This window comes from Carassius auratus, chromosome 20 (assembly GCF_003368295.1).
Source record: "Carassius auratus strain Wakin chromosome 20, ASM336829v1, whole genome shotgun sequence".
NCBI classification, from domain to species: domain Eukaryota; kingdom Metazoa; phylum Chordata; class Actinopteri; order Cypriniformes; family Cyprinidae; genus Carassius; species Carassius auratus.
The window spans coordinates 17,709,202-17,731,912 of record NC_039262.1 but is presented as its reverse complement, the minus strand read 5'-3'; the positions used below and the strand labels follow the sequence as shown (position 1 = coordinate 17,731,912).

The 22,711-nt window shown below is 35.7% G+C and overlaps 1 protein-coding gene and 1 long non-coding RNA gene across 2 annotated transcripts in view; both read right to left on the bottom strand.

Moving 5' to 3' along the window:
• The window catches only part of LOC113121076 (uncharacterized), a 63,800-nt gene extending 48,736 nt beyond the window's left edge, over positions 1-15,064 (bottom strand). Inside the window, exon 1 of the long non-coding RNA XR_003294667.1 lies at positions 14,978-15,064. This is a non-coding gene — a long non-coding RNA (uncharacterized LOC113121076). The remainder of the gene's footprint in view (positions 1-14,977) is intronic.
• Positions 15,065-20,906: 5,842 nt separating this feature from the next.
• Positions 20,907-22,711, bottom strand: part of LOC113121075 (phospholipid phosphatase 3-like) — a 49,370-nt gene continuing 47,565 nt past the window's right edge. The window contains exon 7 of the mRNA XM_026291311.1: positions 20,907-22,640. Coding sequence (XP_026147096.1) covers positions 22,632-22,640 — 9 coding nt within the window. The 3' untranslated portion in view covers positions 20,907-22,631. The remainder of the gene's footprint in view (positions 22,641-22,711) is intronic.

Genomic DNA, 22,711 nt, shown 5'->3' with positions numbered 1-22,711 from the left:
CACAGCTTTGAGTCAACACAAAGGCTCTGTTTCAAGCTGTCTTGCCCCCTGCCTAAATAGGCAGCATCTAAACTTATATGGAATCACATAAGACACCAGCAACACAAAAATAGCAGTCTGTATTACATCTAGTCATTTAGCTGACGCTTTGAGGACAATGGAAGCAATCAAAATCAAATAAACAAAACTGAAAACAGAATACAAAAAGATTAGAAAAGCTAATGTTAGGTTTATATATATATATATATATATATATATATATATATATATATATATATATATATATATATATATATATACATATACATACACACAGGAGACCCAACTCACAATTGATTCCAATCATTAACATGTTGCTAAGCTAACAGCATAATATTCTAATAAGTATAAAAATACAACACACAAATGTGACTTTCAGCGATAATGTATGATCGTTTTATTCATTCATTTATTTTACTCTTCTGTGTCATCCGCGCTGCACGGATGAGCTGTTTTCGTTCAAATCAAAGTACACATAGAAAACGTATCCTTGTGTCGCGGCTGACACAGAATAGCATACGTAGTGTGCGTTCAGCGGATGTTCTCCAAAATGGCGCTATAGTGATGCGGAGAGACACAGAGGAGATGAGTTGTTACTTTTTATTTTTGTTTTCTTCGTGTGCAAAAAGTATTCTCGTCACTGCATAACATTACAGTTTAATTACCAATGGCAGGTGGTCTATTCTGAAGATGTCTTTCATAATTTTCTGGACCTTGACAGTGTATTTTACTTGGCAGACCAATGCTTCAGTGTCTCTGATCTTTATTACATGTTAACTAAAGTGACTTCTAATCCCTACCGCTAGCGGTTCTAATGCAATATCAAAAAGAAGAGGAGAAAGAGGAACTCCCCATGGTAGTGTATGTTTTATAAGAAAATGTATAATGTTTTCTCACTTCATCCACCAAGGTTTTTTTTGTTTGTTTGTTTGTTTGTTATACCACAATGCTAAATGTGTTTATTGAAAGAAACCCTAGTAATCTGACTATATAGACAGCCTTTCAGGACATCATAGCTACATTCCAAAAGCTGCATGTGCAACAAAGGGTTCCAAAACCTAATATATTTACTATACATTCAGTTTGCACCCAAGTATATTCTTGTAGTGTTTTCGGTTTCATAATAGCAAATTATTTGTAACTAAATGAAACCTATTCAAGTTTATATTTAATACAGCTGAATTTCAAAATGCTTTTTTGACCCACTTAACTATAACTTTTTTGTAATTTATAACTTATAATATGGGTGAAGTATACTACCAAATGTAGTGACAAGCAATTAAAATTAACTTAATTTCTATTAAAACTTGTACGTCATGTATTTCAGTACATGTATTTATTACACATTTGTAGTGATTCATTTGCAGCATAATATACAGTTTACTGCAGCTAAATATTTAATCAAGGACTTTATATGTAATTTAGCATGTTATTAAGTCAACACATCAAAATAAGTACTTATTTAAACCATGACAAAATATTTCTAACCAATTAAAATGCAATTTGCAATAAAGTTCCCTGCAATTATAGTTTTAGATTCTTTTTTAAAATCTACTAATACAATTTGAAATATAATAAAAATGCACATTCAATACAATTTAGCACGTTTATTACCTTAAAATGCTGCCTAAATAGGTTTTTAAGAGACCAGAGGCTTAGAGATTGATCCAATTGGACAGCATGTGCCACTGAAAATGTACCTAATGATGTCCAGAAATGCTGTCTAGCTCACTACATTTTAAGATGCAGCCCATGTCTCCTCTATCACACCTAGACAAACATGCACATGCTCACATTTTTGCTTTAGATTAAACATAAAAGTCTTAAAAGAAACCACAGCTGCACAAGTAGAACATTCACATCTTTATACCTGCAATGTGCAGATGTAAATCTTCGTGCTTTGAGCCTGGTAATCGCACTAATCACTCAGACTACATTTGACATTTTTACTCATTGTACATACTATATGAAAGCAAATGTGGTCTTCACATCTCTAATGAACGATAGTGCAAAACCACAGTCAGCACGAACGCCTGCCGTTCTCACACGCGCTACATTCTCAGACATAAACCTCAACTACAGAGCTAACGTGACATGCGAAAGCACCCGAACACCTGGAAAACTAAGGGGCCACAAGTCAGAAACAAAGTAAATCAAAATGACTTTTTGCATCTGTAAGAGTGTGAAAAGCATGAGGGGAATATTGATGTGGGGGACAAAGTTTCTACCCACGAAAATATCAATGCAGTTTTGCACCTTTAGTGCAAAAAAAACAAAAAACTAAAACATTTCTAAAAGGTCAGTACACTGACTATTGATCTATACACGCAAGCAATGCCAAAGTTAAACAAATTCACACAGAAGCACTTTTATAATGCACTTATTTAAATGTAAACTTTCATTTACAGTAAGTGCAAGAAGGGTTTAAAAATAATACAGCATTGGCAATCTGTATAGATGCGGCTCTCTGGTGGTTTCTATTCAACATCCAGCTCAACTAACCACAGTGTAAACTGGTGAAAACCCATGTAAGAGTCTAACTTTCCTCACAGTTTGGCTTTAGAGCTACAGTCCTGGCATTTCATTTGAATGTTCCTCAGCAGGAAACATTTTACGGTAAAACTGTAATATGGTGCCTTTAAAACCCTGAATGAGCTAAACTGTTCAATTGTCCAATTATAGTACAAGTACACCGTAAAAACTAAGTAAACATTGAAAACTCAGAATATTGTGCCCCTTCTTGAGTTCATTATTCAGGAGTATTTATCGTTTCTGCTCAATAGTGCGTACATTGACATGTCTATCATCTTATTTATTTAGAAATAACCTACATGAAACACGCCAACATGTGTATAAATTTACCACTCAGGACTTGTTCCTGCCATTAATATCCAGATGAGAAAACAGATAACGGATGATTGACAGAAGAGGGATTCTATAGGAACACGAATGCCAGAGTTGTGGTTTATCAGGTGACTAGGCCCTGCTTGGCACAAAGCAGAGAAGCAAATTAAAACGGACAGGAGGTCGAACCAGAGACCCGTTCCAGCTCACACTCCCTCTCTCAGCATTCCCTCTTCTTCTCCATTTTCCCAATTCTCACCCGCTGACATTTTTAATAGCTCTCCATCGCTCACTCCATCTTCCCATTATTCCTTTTAGTATTTCCACTCCCTCCTCATAGCAATTTTCTTTCATAGCTTCTGAATAACATTGACCCCTGTTGACCTCTGAAGAGCTCTTATGATTATGTGCAGGGATATTATTGACAGGTGAGCTGGGGGAATTATATTAGCTTCTATAAACCCACTCCAAACACAAGTGGACATTCACATGCTTTTAAAAATGCTATAATGATACCAAAAAAGAGCAAGTCACATACAGTACTCAAGTGGCACTGACCCTTCAATTAACATACTGCATAATACTGGAAAATTGGGAGGAGCAAAGGTTCAGGATAATGTCAGCCAAAGCACATTAAACAGCTCTTAATACTCTCATATAGATCTATCCATCTATATAAAAATACATATTTATTGCTATACATCTAAATCTATCAGCACAACTAAAACATAACATAACTGACCCATTTACTACACCTACGGAGGGCTTATATAGCTACTATAGGTTAGACTAACTGTTAAAAAAGCCAGACAAGGCAATTAGCATTCTTTTGGCTCCAGTGTGGATGTGGTTTAAGAGCCAGAGAGCCAATAGAAGAAATGTGGTAGAGATCCGTGCAGTTGGAGGTTACAGTGTCTCAGTGAAAGCTGGAGGAAATGGACTCATTTAGAAGAAACTGTGTGTGCTGTAAAACCACTTGGCCTTGAGAACATTCAACCTCACAATATGGGACCCCTACACACACAGTCTTACACAACAACAACAGAATTTATTTTCACATGGACGTTAGCCGCACTCCAAACATCTCTCACACACAGGAATTACTAAAAGCAACTAAAGTCCAACCAAAGATTTCAACACCGTTGTTTATGGAGGCTAAAGTATTCTGCCTGTAAACAGTGGTTTGTCTTTCAGGAACCACAATTATGGCTAGGATAGCTTAACAGCAATTGTGTAATGTTAAAACGGACGTTACATGAAGATATACCTATGTGAAAATCCTTACACAATCTCCCAGAACCACAAATCTCAGATTTAGCATTGGTTATTGAGAAGTATATATAAAGACTATAGACACACACACACACAGTATATATAAGCAATAAGCCTCAAGAAGCCGTGGTTTACAGTGAATTTATAACAGCTAAGTGGCATTGTTAGGCACGACACGAAGCAATTATTCCATATACGTAGTAAGGTTTCACAGAATGAAACAGAGCAAACAAAATGTAATGATATAAATAAAAACAGTTTTCTTCCACAAAACAATGTCGTTTCTCAGAAACAATTGTGGTTACAAAAAAGTGGTTGCCGAGAAATACACAGAAGTAAACAAAGTTGTATGTCTCTAGTGTAATTTATCACAGCTTCAAACAGAATCAGAATCAAGGACCAGAACTATCTGTATAAAAAAATATAAAAAGAAAAAGAAAAAATTATATATATATAAATAATGAGATGGATTAAGATCTCTGCAACTAATGTTGTCATAGATTATGGTGCCTTAATTTCTACACACACACACACACACACACACACACACACACACACACACACACACACACACACACACACAGAGAGTTATGTTCAGGTAGGTTTGTGAATCATTCAGAATTCGAGTTTGATTCTGAAATTAGAATTTTTTTGTTTTAATTGAAGACAGGACATAAAGCAACATAAATTAAATTAACTGAAATTCAATGGTAGCTAGGAACTTTTAACTTTGAATGTTTTATACCGTAGGCCTTACAGATAACAACGCTTGAAACACATTATTTTTGACCACTTTTACAAGTCATCATACAAGCAAATTGTAAGGCTGGGCGATATGAATATATGAAATATTGATGCAAGTAGGCAAATTCTCCAGACTTTAGATCTAGATATATTGTGTAGTGGTATCACTGGCACAGTGACTCAGGCACAAGTCTGAGAATTTAAAGACAATTCTAATATTGGTCTGTTTTGTTCCAAGCAAGAGTAAGCCATTCTCAAAAAGCATCAATAAAAATATGACTAGACCCCAAAGTGGAAGACTACTGCTTCATTTCCCAAAATGCATTAACTGGCACCAATTCAGTTCAAATTCACTCCTTAATTGAAGATCCAGAGGTCCACAGTGGGGAAGAAAGAAAAAAAAATATTACAAATCCTATTTAAACCTGGAATACACAAATCTTAAAGTTGAAAAAATTGAAATGACAAATTGAAATAAAAGCATTTTCATTGGTGAACATTTGGGCCCCATTTTACATAAATATTCAAATCGTCTCTCAATTTGAGTTTCTGACTGGATTTTTAAACTACCAAGTGCAAACAGATCTCCACAAAGCCTGTTATGTCTCTTACTCTTTCTATGTCCTTCATTCTTCCTCCCATACATGGACAGGAATACACATTAAATACCCTAATGCACACACACACACACTGCTGTCTATATTTGGCTCTGTCTTTAGTTCTGCTTGAGGTGGTGATGGGTCTTTCAGGCAGGCTGGTGGAGTAAATGACCCCTGTGTCCAGCCTCAGTGGGAGGTAGAGATGTCCAGCGAGCATACTTAATGTGGAAAAACATCACTCTGTTAAGAGTGTGATTGAATCAAAAGACAAGTCTTTGGAAATTTGTCTAAATGAGCACTCCAGAAAGTAAAACTGCAGTCCAAACTGCCATGCTAACATGAGGAACCCGCTCGTATCCATTACCAGCTTGAACTGAACATAATCACACATTCTATACAGAAACATCAATGAAGGCACATGCAACAAATAGGAGACCAGACAGACCAATTTCTTGCAAAACATTTATTTTAATGCAAAAAGAACCAACATAAGTATGTCATAAATAAGGAAATGGTTTAGGGCTGGTCAGGACACTCAGCATAACATACAGTAGGCCAACAAATGCTGAAGATGATCGTTTCAAAACAATGCTACCCTACGAACATTCTTAGCTGTATTTAACCCTGCATCCAACAATTGTCACCCCACCGTAGTAGACCCCACCGTATAGGAATCAACCATTGCGCAACCACATTAAAAGCACAATATAAAGCGTTGACCATAATCTCAAACCTCTCAAATCAGATCTCAGATCTCAAATCTTTGGCATGTAAACTATATTTTGGGGCAGGTGATTAAAGTAATTATAATTTGTTTGGACACTAGCATATATGGTTAATTGAGTATTTAGCAGATGCATAAAAAAAAAATTACACTTGGTACAATATTTCATTTTATTTAAAGGATAGCACAAATGCCCTTCTTAAGCAAAACAATTTGTTTCAAATTATAAACCAATAGATTCTGAATTAAGGCAAAAGCTGTGTCTGAATCCACACACTACCAGATAACGTGTTGCCTGTGATCATACATGTGAACATCTGCCATGTTGAAATTGTCATTTGACCTACAGTACAACGTCCAAGTGCTGGCATTCACGAATATAATACTTACCTCTTTTTTACTTTCCCATATGTGTTTTAGAGCAACTGTATATCAATGTGCAATGAGTTATCATCTGACACGATCACTGTACTACAAAGCTCTTCAACTCCAGTCCTGCAGGATCATTGTCCTGCTGAGTTTAGCTCTAACCCTAACCAAACACACCCCAAACCATTAACCAAGAGGTTTAGAATAATTTGCTAATTACAGGCATTCATTTTAAACTGGGATAGATACTGCAGGACATTGGGCTTCCAGGTCTGAACTGAAGAGGACTGTTGACTTTTTTTTGTAAGTGTAGGGTCGTGGACTCTACTTGAAACACCCTGGATCAGGGCCGGGCAACTCTGACCAAGCTAATCAAGTCTTGAGGATTACTAGAAAGCTACAGGCAGGCAAGTTGCATCAGGGTTGGAGCTGAACTTTGAGGGAAAGTGCATCTCAAGGGCCAGAGTAGCCTTAGCTTCAGACATCATGCAAATGGGCCGTTGGGTGAATGTCTGATCTGCATAAGGCACACAAAATTTATAAAAATGTAGGAGTTTCAAAGGTGTCGTCTGATTGATTGAATTACTAGAGATCTTGTATAACAGAGAAACTGTGCCTCAGTGTTTGGTAAACAGCATAGTATAGTGTGAAGATTTCACATCTGGGAGTAGCATGTGTCCTATGCCATATGTCCACAAGAATGTAAAACTGCAGATGTTTCTATGGCTGTGGGGCAAAGCACAAGTACTGCATGTTCCCTCAGGCAGTGAAAACATGCATTATTGCACAACATTCCAAAGTATTAATGTTGGAAGTGACATCAGACGTTTGAGACCATCAGAAACAGATGACCTCATTGGTACGGTAGGATCTCAATGGGAACGGTGGCGTTCTGAGATGATTCAGAACCTAAACTACACTATTAAGTTAACACATTTCTAACAATTCCATATGGACACCACATGACCTTTCTGCTGAAAAACAGAAAGAGAGATGAAAAGCGAAAGCGCGTTCCTTTTACACATAGATATATGACAGCCGTGGAGACGACAGTAAAGCACTGTCTGTCTTTCATCCTCCATATCCCCCTGTAACCTGGGGACTTTCGACCTCCGCCCCGACCCCTGACTTTTGGCATCACACAACCGTGTCTAAACTCTGAACCCTGCCATGTGGAGTGCCTGGCAGAAGTATGGCTTCTCTGAGTGAGTCAGAGAACAAATTAGAAATTGGATTTGAATCTGATGTGCAGATTTAAACTGTCAGTGAATGAAAATATTGATTTAAATGCTGACTGACAAAGGAACACTGCAATTTTATTTTACAATGAAATTTCTCCAATCTCAAGGAAATGTCTGTGAGGAACTATGACTAAAACAAAACACTGAGTAAAAGCACTGCTAATGGGACATGTCTTTCTTATGAATCACGAGGAATGAGGTTAACAAACGTTCAGTTGGATACGAGAGCACTGAGGTTAGAAGAAGGACCGGACTCTTACTTGCGTGAGTGAGATGACAATGAGATGAGAAGCAGATGTTTGTAGACGCGAGCTTGAGAAACGTGACGTCCATTTGAGACCAGACTTCCCAATCAAACTCTGACACACAGAAGACCCTGCAGACTACATCATAAAGCCGTCCTATGAGTATCACTTGTCCACAGCTCCCAGTGTGTGACGCAAGAACTGGGACAAATCCCAGGCTCACACAAAGAAACGGATCAGGTCTTCTGAGAAACTCTGGGTTGGTGCTGGTCTAGTAGTGGTCAGATAAAACAATTGTGCTTTTATTTTTTTGTCAACCTTGGATGACTTCCTCCTCTGTTGATGAGTGCAGCTGTTAATGGTGACAAATGCAGTAAAGGTCAAGTTCGCAACACAAGATTCAAGTTTGTTGTTTACTGGAGATGATTCTGAACAAGTACTTTAAAGTTCAGGGGCTGCAATATGTCTAAACATTCAAGCAAATATTCGACTTGTGTGGTCTTGAGTGTATGCAGTCATTATCATGTATTAGGATAATCTAGCAGCAGGAGATCCAATAATGTGATTTTGAACCCAGCCCAAGAGTTTTTTCAGAGTTCATGAGAACTTCCTCCATCTTTCTATTTACCCTAAATGGACCTCAAAAAAGGAATCAAGTGACAAGTCATATCATTTTCTGTTTTTTACTTTGGAAATTGTTCTTATTTGTGTGAGGCCCAAATCAGTGTGTGGGAAGACGGGAGAATAGCCTTGTCAAACCAGGGTGACTTTTCACCTCTATTCTGAGCTGAAGCAGAGGGACTGCTGGGAAATTTTGCAAGCAGAAAACGTGTTTTGTTCGGGGCCACCCCGAAAACAGCCGTGAAATTTAGTGTGAAGAGTATAAGCGACCCTCCACAGTCCACAATGACTCACTCACTATCACAGAGACAGGCCTGATGGCACTACCACAATATCAAGTAAACGTAGTCACAACAGGACAAGTATACAACTAATGTGGCTAAACTGAAATCTGACACGGGGTCTAATTTCTACTAATTTACTCTGAGAAGCTACTAAACATGAGTGAAAAGAATTAGCTGTGTTTAATAGTATTATGTACAGCAAGATCCACCCTCAGTTCAGTTGAATGAATAGGACAAAATATCAGTTGAAATGAAAAAGCTATAGCAACGGGTTTGGAAATTTAATTGAGAATGCTTTGAAAATTCAAATTACATTTCTGAATTGGAACTAAATTTAAATGGAGGTAGCACACCGAAACCAGTGTTATTAATGTTAATTAAAACTGTAACTTACTTCAGTAATTGAAATAAATTAGATGAAATCCTTATTTCAGTTACTTCACGAGGCAAGATTTCAATTATTTTCATAATTTGTTAGTTAACAAATTACTACAGTCAATGACTAAAACTAATAAAGCAAAATAGAAAAAAAGTGACTGAAGCACATAACAACATTACTTAAAGGTCCCGTTCTTCATGATCCCATGTTTTAAACTTTAGTTAGTGTGTTATGTTGTTGTCAGAGTATAAATAATATCTGTAAAATTCTAAAGCTCAAAGTTCAATGCCAAGCGAGATATTTTATTTAACAGAATTCGCCTACAAAAAAATGACCCGTTTGGACTACAGCCCTCTAGTTCCTGCAGTAATGACATCACTAAAACTGTTTTTTGACTAACCTCCGCCCACATGAATACACAAAAAAGGGGGTGTGGCCTTGTTGCGCTCCGACGGAGAAGAGGAAGAGCTGCGTTTGTGTTTGTCGCCATGTCGTCGAAACGCTGTTATTTTCATCTCTGAGTCCAATCACCTTTGTTTGGGCTTCCCAGGGACGCTGTACTTGGAGATTAATGGTTACAATTTAGGTTTAACTCGGTTCCCGAAAATTATAATCCACATGTAAAACTATGTTCAGCACATTTAGCTGAGGACAGCTTGCTGAGGACAACTTTCTCTCAATCAGTTTAATGCCGGATTCGCACAAAGATTATTCTTGAAAGATGGAGCAGTTCCTTCTTTGTCTGGAGAAGGCGTTATTTATGGACCATATCCGGTAAGTGTATTTTATTATTTAAGTTGGTAGGTTTAACAGTTTCTGTAACTTATTACGCAAAGGGCAATGCTGTTTAGCTTTGTTAACTAGATGTTAGGGCTGTGCAAAAAAAAGCGAATGTGATTTTCATGTCAGTAAAAACGCTCAAGCACATGCTCCTGCCCACGCTTCTCAAAAAACTAGCCAACAATCACATTTCCACGAGGGCAGCGCGTGCTCACTTGCTGTCAAATCACAACACAGGAACCGCTGGCCCAATCAAAACTTACGTATTTCTGAAGGAGGGACTTTATATAACAAGGAAGTCATCAGCCCGTTTTTATGACAGTGAAAACAGCAGTATACAGATAGGTGAATTGTGTGAATTTTTTTTACACGCGAAACATGAACACATGTTATATTGCACACTGTAAACAAAATCAAAGCTTCAAAAAAGCACGTAAAATGGGACCTTTAAACTTTTAACTGAAATCTAAAAAAATTTGATGAATTTAAATGATTTGTAATTACAATAATGGCATATTTAAAAAAAAAAACACTGCTATGACATACAATTAAAGCTTAATTTAAGAAAGTAGATTTCAAATTAGTTGAAATTTAGAGAAAGTAATTATTCAGAAATAACTGCTGAACACTGCAACTGACCAATCAGGATCAGATATTTAAGACACATAATTACACAAATCAGATGAGAAAGTATCAATTTGGCATCTTGAGTGGCTATTTTTAACAAAACCAGTCTTAAGTAGCAGGGTATATTTGTAGCAATAGCCAAAAATACACGGTCAAAATTAACCTTATTTTATTTTATTTTTTAATGGCAGAAATCACTAGAATATTAAAGTAAAATCTCGTTTCATGAAGCTATTTTGTAAATTTCCTACCGTATATGCATCAAAACTTATTTTTAGATTAGTAATACGCATTGCTAAGGATTTCATTTGGACAACTTTAAAGGCGATTTTCTTAATATTTTAATTTCCTCACACCCTCAGATTCCAGATTTTCAAATAGTTTTATTTCAGACAAATATTGTCCTATCCTAACAAACCATACATAAAACGGAGAGCTTATTTTTTTCAGATGATTTATTCAGATTATGAATAAATATAAATTTCCAAAAATTGTCCCTTACGACAGGTTGTTGTTGTTTAGGGTCACATTAAATCTGAGACACACTAGTCCCAGTCTTAGTACTTACCGTAGTATTACTCATTAATACTCATTTACTACTAACAGTATTTAATGGATAAGTGAATTGCGATTCAGTCAGTGACTTGCACCTTTGTGCACATCTGGTAACTGGCTGACATACTTCTGTGTTGAATAGTGAACAACGCCAGATGACTCAGCAATTTTCATTGCTTTGTGGCCATAGAAAATAACATTTGCAGCACTCTGTAATGGATCTGCACTACAAATGAACACACACACACACACACACACTTTCAAATAATTTTCAGGAATGATGGGATGGTTTTGGTCTAGTGGGACTCCGGTTCCTGTAAACGGATCTGCCGTAACTGATCCGTTTCAATCCATCGTCTTGCTCAACAACATGAACCCCAGAATCAAAACCATTGTATCCAGCAGATGTTCCTCGCTGAAAATGTTTTGACAGAATATTTAGCCGTTCACCAGCTCTTTTCATTCAAAATGGCATGTGTCTGATTTATTCACGTCTACATCCAGCCAGAACAATGAGATCAACTTTGGCCAGCTAGGACCAGAAAGAGAAATAGAGAATAATCACCAGTAAACCTTCAGAATTTCAGATTGATAGCTCTTCACTGAACCATTACATCAGCTGGACGGTGTTGTAGATAACCAAGATACAGAGGAAACAAAACATACACTGGTTCTGACAGCGTCCTAACTAGACATGACCAGATAAAATGACGAGTTCCCCCATAACCAGCAACAGCTTATATGCTAAAATCATTGCAGATTTGTCTGTGCATTTTGTGAAAGAAAACATATCTGACGCCAGTGTGGGAGAGTGAGCTTGCTTAGTAGTAAATCGCAGGTTTAAACTTTATCTACTGTACGTGAGAAACTACCTACTCAGAAGTTTCAGATAAAAAGCACACAGCACATGAATAAATCAGGATTCAAAGGGTAACCATCATCAATCTGTTTGGCAACATCCCAAAGCAAAACATTAACACTTTTGTAATGAATCTGGTCTGTATGTGGAAAGGCTCTACTGTATGTGTTCATACATTACCAGCAGCGTAATGACGAGAAGCAGTTATCTGTGTTTACATAATAGCACAATAATTCATGGGAATTGAAGTTTTGCTTAATTGATATGAAGACAGAAAAAGCTTTTTTACTCAAGTGAAGCTGAGATATTATTTATAATGAAAGTGTTGTGTTAATAATAAAATAAAAAATGCAAAATAGAAGTATTAAAAGGAAAGGCTTGAGAATCCACTCTGTAGAGTTGGGGACAATTCAATTAATTTGAATCTACATAATAAAAATACCAGAAATCGTGCTGTTTTTTTACAGGTTCACAAGCTCTGTTTTTTACTGTGGAAGAGAGTATGATGATGAAAAAGGTGACTGACAGATAAATCTGGGGAGTGACTTCACAAGAGATAATGTGCAAGAGAGAGGCCAGGAGGTCTCAGAGGGCGAGAGAAAGAGCAAACGAGGAGTGACAGGATAACAGCAGACGAGGAAGGAGGGAAGAGCGTGAATGTGAGTGTCAGTGAGGAGTTCAGTTCCTCTGATGCCATCTGACCTCTAATACCATCGACATGTGTTCACTGTGTTCAGGCTAATGCTGGGAGCAGTTACTCACCAATGCATAGGCACCCATGTCTCTCGTTCTAACATGCACATACTCTGGATTCATATATTCGTAATGTAATAATGTAATGTAATAATTGTAATTAAATATTTGTAAAAAGTTATTACATTTAAATTAAATGTTCATTTAAATCAGGAAACATCAGTAGCACACCTAAATAAAAGATTAGTTATAAATAAATACATTTAATTTTATTACATTAAAAATCTATTATAAAAATTTTGAGTTAATGCATATTTACTAAATAAATTTGTGAAAATTAAAATATAGTTGCCCCACTTAGAGTTTATTTATCAAATGTTCTCATTTATAATGCAAATTAAATACATAGTTTAAATTAATTTAATTGCCATTAAATATTTACTAAAATAAAGAAATGGTATATAAATGCAATTTGAAAAATAAAATAAGTTATACAGGGACAATGCTAATAAGGACATGCTAATATAGAGGACCAACACTTCAAAAACACATAAATAAATGACTATTACATAGATTTACTATCCAAATAAATGATAAATGCATAAATACAATTAATAAATACGATACAATTGTATTTTCATTTTGATTTATTCATAAATGTATCTTATTAATGTATTTATTTGTTCATTAAAATACTGTGGATTCAGAGATTCATAATGAAAAATAAATAAATATTTAAAAAATTATATTATATAATTTTTTTAATAAAGTGATTACATTTAAATGTTCATTTAAATAAGAAAAAATATCTTTAGGACACATGCATATATGATTAAATAAACGCATACATCAAGTCATTGAAATCACTAATAATAATAATAATAATGTATTAAATTCACTTTTTTCACTAAGTGCATAATTGTTGAATACAATTTTAAAAAAATTAAATACATTTTCCCCATTTGACTATGTATTTATTAACTCTGTGCAGTACAAGCCTATCTATCTATCTATCTATCTATCTATCTATCTATCTATCTATCTATCTATCTATCTATCTATCATTTACTCATTTATTTAATATTTTTGCAGATTTGGTTCTATAACAGGACCAAATTTGTTGATATACAAAATTAAACACTAATATGTAAAAGAAAAAGAAAAAAAAATGCTGGTCTCAGACTTCTGAACCACATAGTGAACATGAACACAAGAATTTATAACGTTCTTATCTGGCACACCGTTATATATGACCTCACCTTGATGTAATTTTACTAGTGACAGCTAGATATACCCAAACAGACCATTTGTCTTTTTTGACATTAAAATATGCTGTTTCGGGAAAAAGGCAAACGAGACAGGGGAGAGTTAGAGAACCTCCCTAATCGTCTGCCGCTGATGTGTTCCAGATCATTTCTGTGTGATTCTGACTACATGAGACAGGACACAGGTGTCCACCAGTGTGTACAGTATTTATGTGTGTTAAGTTGTGCACATCACGCAAAGACTCATCTTTACACCATCATTAGTCACAGATTCCAAACATGCTTCATCTCATTACTGGAAGACGACACATGTTGGGTCCATGACAGTAACAGACCCAGTACAGAGATGGATTTGGAGCTCCTCACTAATGACTATAACACTAATGTAGCATGAATGAGGACTCTTGACCAGCTGGATAAAGCCCATTTCATTCCTCACAAAGCAGCAACATCTCCTGAATGGCATTTTGCAACAAACAAAGCAAGCTGAAAATATATCGAAAACAGCTGAGCACGGGCAAAATTTCTTGCAACACAGAAACAAATTCTGAAATATTTAAAAAGGCCCAGGCTAAGACAAACCACATGCTTGACTCATTTAAAACTAATGGCTTTCAAGGCTCAAAGAAGTTCGAAAAACAGTTATAATAAACTGTCCGTTAATGAGACATTAGCTTATTTCAAGTTGGCAATGGTTATCAAACATAAGCCGCGTATATCTTTTCCAGTTGCAGAGAAAAGGTCGCGTGGCTTTATTGATTGTTAGCATTAGCAAGCTCCAGCATTTGTTGTTGTTTGTCGTGTTTAGAATGTATCATAATATTACATGATGCTTACCTTAATTTCGCTCCTGGAGCATCCTTATGTATTCCTATCATTTATCCAGACTTTAGACTTAGAGTTGGGCCTAAGATTAAACCTTGCTGCTCATAGGTTACTCTTTCAGAGCTCAAGAGATTTAAAGGGAAAGTTCACATAAAATAAACTAATAGGTTACTACTACTGCTAATAATAATATATATATTTTTAATCCACTCTTGTGTATTTTGTGAATTTTGAGTGTATGTCAAAATAATTCATATTATGTTACCACACTGTGACATATAGTTACACTATATAAAATATAGTTATACTATGTAAAGTTATATATAGGCCTACTTATACTATATAAGTTACACTTTAAAAGCATAAAGCTGCAACACCAATGTAACATATTGTCAAGGAGCAACTTAGGATCACTTATTGTATATGAACATTTATTGAACGTACATATGAAATTATAAAAAATATATACAAAAAAATTTAAAGAAAAAACATATGTTCCATAGACATAGGCATTTATTATTATTATTATTATTATTATTATTATTATTATTATTATTATTATTATTTTAAGATAAAAAAATTAAGGAGAATAATAAAGTTGTAATTATGAAAAAATATAAATTATAAAAGTAATTATGAGCTATAAGATTAAAATTCTTAAAAGAAATATGCAGTCACAATTAAAAATTAAATAAAATTTAAAATATTAAGACACAAGCAAAGTTGTGATTTAAAAGCTGTACAAAAAAAAACAATTAAGAAAAAAATTATAAAGCTGTATAAAGTTGGCAAATCAAGTTTGAAAATTGAGACAAAGGGAAATGTATAAAGAAATAAATAAAAAATAAATGTATTTTACAATTAAGAAAAATAAAATAAATTCTAATTAGGAAAACAAAGACACAATTATGAGAATAGTCAATAAAAATACAGTTGCAATCTAGAAAAAAAGATGGAGTTGAGATATAAAGTCACAATTAAGAAAAATGTAATCAAAATTGTGACAAATAAAATCATAATAATGAGATATAAAGCTGCAAAATGATAAAATGAAATTATGAAAAATAAACTTGCTAGTATGAGAAATAGTCACATTTCTGAAAAATAAAGTTGCAATTTTGAGATATAAAGTTACAATTCAGAAAAAATAAATAAAAAATTGACAAAAAGTCAGAAATATGAAATCAAGCTGCAATACTGAAAAAAAAAATACATTATTAAAAATAAATTCACTATTTTGTGCAACAGGATCTTTATTATTTAAAGTTTAAAGATAGATCATCACAATTAATAAAAAAAAAAAAAATGTATAAAATGTAATTACGAGACAAAGTTGCAATTATGAAAATAAAGTCATAATTATAAGATGGGGTAGCTACTTTTTACAGACACAGCTGTACTTTTCAAGTGACCCTGAAACACTTTGATTACCCAGTTCAGGTGTGTTTGACTGGGGTTGGAGCTGAGCAGGTTTGCGTACCCATGCCATAAGATATATAGGGGTAAATTATTTTTTTGAAGAATATTCTGCACACTCTTTTTAATAGCAAAGGACACAAAAGTACCATAAAAGTTCAAATAAAAGTGGTCCATACGATACATTACATGCTCTATATTGAGTCCTCTGAAGCCTTTGTGTGATGCACAGACTGTCATTTAAATCAGAATGAACATTCCCTTCCACTCTTATCTACAGTTTCCGTTTTCACTTTTCTGGCTTTAATCAAACAGAGAAGGACTTCAGCTGAGAGTTTCCCTGCAGTATCTGTCTCTGTATCGGCCTCAGGTATGTGAGAGCGTCTTCAATGCATGCTGCGTCCATCTAATGATCAGATAAACCCCAGACAGAACAGGAAAACCTGCCTTCAAAGCCTCAGACTGCAGTCCTCATGTGGAGCCGGAGCCTGCGGCGCAGAACCACGGGAGACACCAACACACAACAACTGCAACTAATTGAACTCAGTTTACATTTATCAGAGAACTAACGTCATTGTTATGCCATTGGCAGTAATATCCAGAGAGTTATAGTAAATCTTGTCATCGCTAATGGTGGGGCGTAAACAGCGAGACCACTAAAAGCCAGTCGACTGAAAACTGGTCACAAATCTGAAGTCAGTTTCGGGTTTAAATATGTATTGTTGATTTGCCATACTTGTCACAATTAAAGCATGTCTTTCATAATCTGAGGATACGTCTATTTTTTTTATTTTTTTAGGGGAAATAATGATCCCAGCTCTCCCATATTTCTGTGTGGTTTTATTCAGACTCCAGCATTTAGACCTCCAGTGTCTACTCTTGCACAATAATGACCCATGTGCAGATGTTCTATGGCATAGAGTTTGGGAAATCAGCTCCACAAATTCAAACAAGGTTTACTCACGGACTGGATGATAACAGGATGTTTTCAAATGTAGTAATCAAGCTGCACAGAAACATGCTGTTGCGTGATGCACTTGAGTAGTTAGTGAAACACAAAGCTAAACTGAACGATTGATGACCCTGTCGGACCCTGGGAGATGGGGCAACTGGATTCAAAGCATTCTACGTTTGATTCTATGTTTGCATTAGTCAGAAAACCATTTGGAGTGTTTTCGGCTCATATGATAAACTGTGTAAACCAACTTTAATTAAATCAAAACAAAACATGCTAACTTTAATTACAAAATAACTCGTACATGAGCAATGTGATCCTCATTATCTGCATCCTTTTTTTTTTTTTTTTAAGTAAATATGATAAAGTAAAATTTCCCAGCAAGACTCGACATAGCAATGAATGACAAAAATGAGAGCAGCCTAAAGTGGGCCAATCCTGTCTTTGACAATTAAGAGGATGTTCTTTGGATGGCTTTCTTATTATGTTTAAAGCCAACCGGAAATTCTGGGATATTGTTTTAATACTGTAAAATCGGAGAAAATTCAATTGAGCTGCAGGATAATCCCTCAGAAATCAGAGTTTGATTAATTCCTGTGAGACCCACCTACACATGTGCCTTCAGAAAAAGAGAAAAGGCACAAAAAAAAAAAAAAAAAACTACCGTAAATGCTGATGTGTGTGGATTAGTGTCTGGAAATGTTGCCACCACACATAATGGATTTACCATGAAAATTGTGCTGTGCGTCAAACACCGATAACTCATTTCTTTCACCATAAAAACCCTTTCATCTTTTTGGGGGGAGACTAGGGCTGTCACATTTCTTACTCCTGTGAATGTTTTTCTGAGTAGCTTTATTTCTGAAAGTTAGTTTCAGCCTGTATATACTCATAAAGGTGTGTGTATGTATATATAATATTTCACTTTTATTGTCAGGAACAAAAAATACAGAAAAACAATACAGTTCATTGAGCACACATTAACACTATGGGGTAAGTTGTCACAATGGATCATGCCATTAATCAGACTATTATAAGCTTTTCAGGTAAATTTAAAAAGTAAAACATCCCAAAACATCATAAAATGACTAAAACTGAAATAAAAATAAATTATAACCAAGTACAAATATATATATATATATATATATATATATATATATATATATATATATATATATAACATCTGCTTGTTATGTACCATCACATTTAACCCTTGCATGCAACTTTGACAATGTTTGAGTGGTTGTGCAGATGACATCCACCTCCCTTTCTCTCTTCCTTTCCTCTTTGTTATTATTTTTTGTGCATTTCTAGGTTGGATTGAGGAATGTGCTCTATTTCCCTAAAGGAAGTGGAGAGCGGAGCCCAGCCCTGTCGCCCCTCCTCACGCGGGCCGTTGAGTGAAAGACCATCAGATCACCTGGACATCCTTCCTGCTGTGCCCGCCCTCTTCTCAGCCTGATCCCCGTCCCTGCCACAGCAGCTGCTGCTGGGCCGCTCCTCTGTGGGTCACAGTGCTCTTCTTGTACCTGGAGTAAATCTGGCTAGGATACGTACAGCTTGAAAATCCCCAGGAGAAACCCATTCACTAAGTGTACAGGGAGGGGGGCCATGGACAATTATAACATTGGAAAAATACAATTATATTACCCTACTTTTCACTCAGATAATACCGTAACATTGAATCAATACTTATACATATTACTGAATATCATCTTTAATATGGTATTAGTGTGGATATAGAAAAAATGGGACACTGTCTGATAATTTAAAGTATGATGTCCAATGGCTTAACCACTCAAACAATACTAGTTTACATAGTTAAAAATCTACACTGTAAATTAGGACTAAACAAACAAATGCAAAGTCTATGAGTTTTACATTAAATGTACTGATGTCATTTACAAAGATATAGCATTTTATTAACTTATTTGTATATATATATATATATATATATATCAAAAGATTGGACATTTAAATACATTCTTTTTACATTTATATCAGAAAGTAATGTGTAACTGCTGCTTTTGGCTACACAATAGTTCTTGAATGTTTGCACTGAAGTTCATTCACAAAAAAACATTTACATGACCTATTAATGCATTTGAAGCGTGTTCAGATTATCGGCAGTATGCATGAAAAGGAAGTTACATTTAATCATCTGCAGGATCACGGCAGTTGATTGCAATCAACATTTAGCATAATCTGCCTTATACAAACACATACAAATTCAGGTTAATTAAGTTCCAACCTGAGGCAGGACTATTTTGGTGGCTTACTGTAGATGTCAGTGCAAAACCAGTGTAATACAAAGTCCAAAACCCCAGGCGTGCCGAGGCTCATGGCAGTAAGAGTAACACAACTTCACTGGTTTTCTTCAGTGCTCCCCAGCTCTCATCCCACAGCCAAACATGACCACAGAACCAGAACAGCTTTCAATGCCATCGCTGCGATCCATCAGACCTCACAAACCTGGCCAGGACCCAACCCACTGATGTAACATACCCACAGTTCAATGCACCGACCTTTACCGCCATCATTTTCCCTTATTAATCTGTTCAATTAGATTGGTTTAGTTGCATTTTACAGTAATTTGCAGAGATGTTTCAGCTATACGTTGATGTTTCAAGGCTTAACAGTGGAGAATATGAGAGTGTGCCACCGTCAACATTAGAAATGATGATCTACGCCAAAATATGAAGTCAGTTTTGGTCCTAGGAAAACAAGAACGCCCGGCCCTGATTGAAACATGCTGACTGTATTAAAAACGTATTATTTCACTCCAAGACAATTCATTTGGCTTCTTCTTCAAACTTTTTTATAACGGGTACTTGAGTAACAAGTAAAATGGAACATAAAAATGTTCTATTTGAAACTTTTTTAAATGCAGTTTACTCATCGAACATTAGAACAATTTCACATTTACGGTAATACAGTGTACCCATAATAACAAATGTACTGTGAAAGGACATTAAAAGGTTAGTAAGACTTTTTTTAAAAGTCGTTTTTATCCAGCAGAGATTCATTAAATTGGTCTAAAATTGACTGCAAAGACATGTATAATGTTAAAAATTTTTTTATACTACTTTGCAAGTGCGTTTCCACCACTGAATAAAAAAATATTAAAAAGATAACTGCGTTTTTTCATCTCAGAATAGTGAAATATAAACTCTCAATTGCGAAAATTGAGAGATATAAACTGGATTTTATAACTTAAAATAATTCAGTAATTCAGAGAAAATCTGTCAGTTGCAAGTTTTTAACTGAGAAAAAAAAAACTAAATAGCAAGATGCAAACTCACAATTGCGAAAAAAAGTCAAAATTGTTAGATAAGAAGTTGCAATTCTCTTAAGAAAAATAAAGCTCATATTAGAATGATTTCTGAAGGATCATGTGACACTGAAGGCTAGAGTTTTGTTTAAATGACACTTTAAAATAGATTAAAATAGAAATTGTACAAGTGACATGCAAAATGGCACATTCAATATTTTTTAACTCGCTGAACACTACGACAATTTCAGTTTCACACAATAAAAATTCAAAACAAAAATTCATTAAGAAGCCAAACGTTTTTGTTGTTTATAACAAGCTTTTATTTAAAAGCACATGTATTAGAGCTAAGTACATTTAGCAGAAAAAAACAAAAACACATTTTGCCATTATTTCTTTTGTACAAAATGAGACAATACAAAAATACTAATAGTGAATTTGATACAATTGTATGTGTTTTATTCAACGCTTATTAAAAACATACTATCACAAATCTACAATATTTTAGTTACCTAAATACAAAAACCGGTCAATCAATGCTCATAAAAGCAGCACTTTGTAAATAACACAGGTCATGACACATTGCTTTTTAGATTCATAGTGGATATATCTAAACATGTTGAGAAATAATATCTTACATAGTTAATTTTAGTGATCTATACATTATTTATATACTTCTGAAAGAGAAATAAAACGGTTTGTTGAAATGATAGGACGGACTATACAATGGGAGGGATGTGCAACACATTTGGAGCTTGGGTTGTGTTGTATGGATGTGTTTTCTGTAATAGTCAGGCAGTACTGTAACAGCTGTTAGTGGGGACAGTAGACATCATCACGATAGGAACATTGAGGCTAAGAAAAGAAAAAAAAACAAAAAAAGTCCACAGTTTTCTAAAGTTTCTTCACATGGTATCGGTCCACTGCACCAGGACCAAGTGCGGAAACACACGCGACACACACAAACACACACAAACAGGACAGAGCGTCCTGCCGAGGGACCCCACGTCCCCTTCTTGGGGCAGTTTGACTCATGCCAGGGCAGGTGGACATTGGGCACAGGTGGCATTCTGGGTAAAATCCCACAACTAGAGTTGAGTGATAATGCAGTAGGAAGGGAAAGAGGTCAAACCAGCCAGCGGAAGATGCTCGTTCCCGGTTTCCAAAAAAATAAAAATGTGCCAGTGCGGTCAGTGGGAGTCAACCCCTATGACCGTGGTGACGAGACACGCCTCCCCGACATCTAACCCTGCCCCCAGGCCAATCAGAAGACAGCGAGGTGGCACGGCTCAGCCACGCCCCCAGAATTCAGGCAGGGATGGGCGGTGGCCATTGTGAAATCATTATCTAAAATAAAAATCTATTCATCTAAAAAAAATACTCGTGTAAACCCAACCCACCCGCCATTTAAAACCCTTTAAAATGCATTCTCCAATAGTTAGGCCACTGTTCGGGTAGCTAAGATCAGCTTTGATGGCTAAAAGCTTTTCAAAGCTACACTTCTCAGATAGCGAGTGGTAACGTTTAATGAACTTGGATATAGTGCTATAAGTTATTCTTCTTTATACTGTTAATATATCTGTGCTAATTACATCGCAGGTAAAACTAATCATTCCTATTAATAAGGAATTTGTTGTCCTATACTGTTGCTGAAAGGCCACAGAGACAAGAGAGAAGCGCTGGTCACGTGACCAGCCTCACATTCACTCTCTTTCTTTCATCGGCGTTCATTAACCATTCTGTGTATTACTTTCGTCAAAGGGGCTCGATTCATTCTCCGCCATATTTTCAGGGAGAAATCACTTTTTTGTTAGCTTCGTGTCTGTTTGGCCTTTCGAACTGGGCTCTAAGATAGTGAAGTCATTATATTAAGAGTCAATAGGATTGTCTCTGTCCTGTCCCTACATTCTACTGTCAGATGAGAGAGAAGAGACGTCAGCTAAGCCGGAGCTCCTCTGTCACAGGTGGCTGTTCTGGTTTCTTCAGGGGATTCGAGGGGAGGTGAGGGATGGGGACACTGCCTCCTACACCATGTTGTGATGGTGTTCCTCTCTATGATGTCAGAGGAGGGGAGGAGCTCTTTCTTGATTGGCGAGGGAGGTGG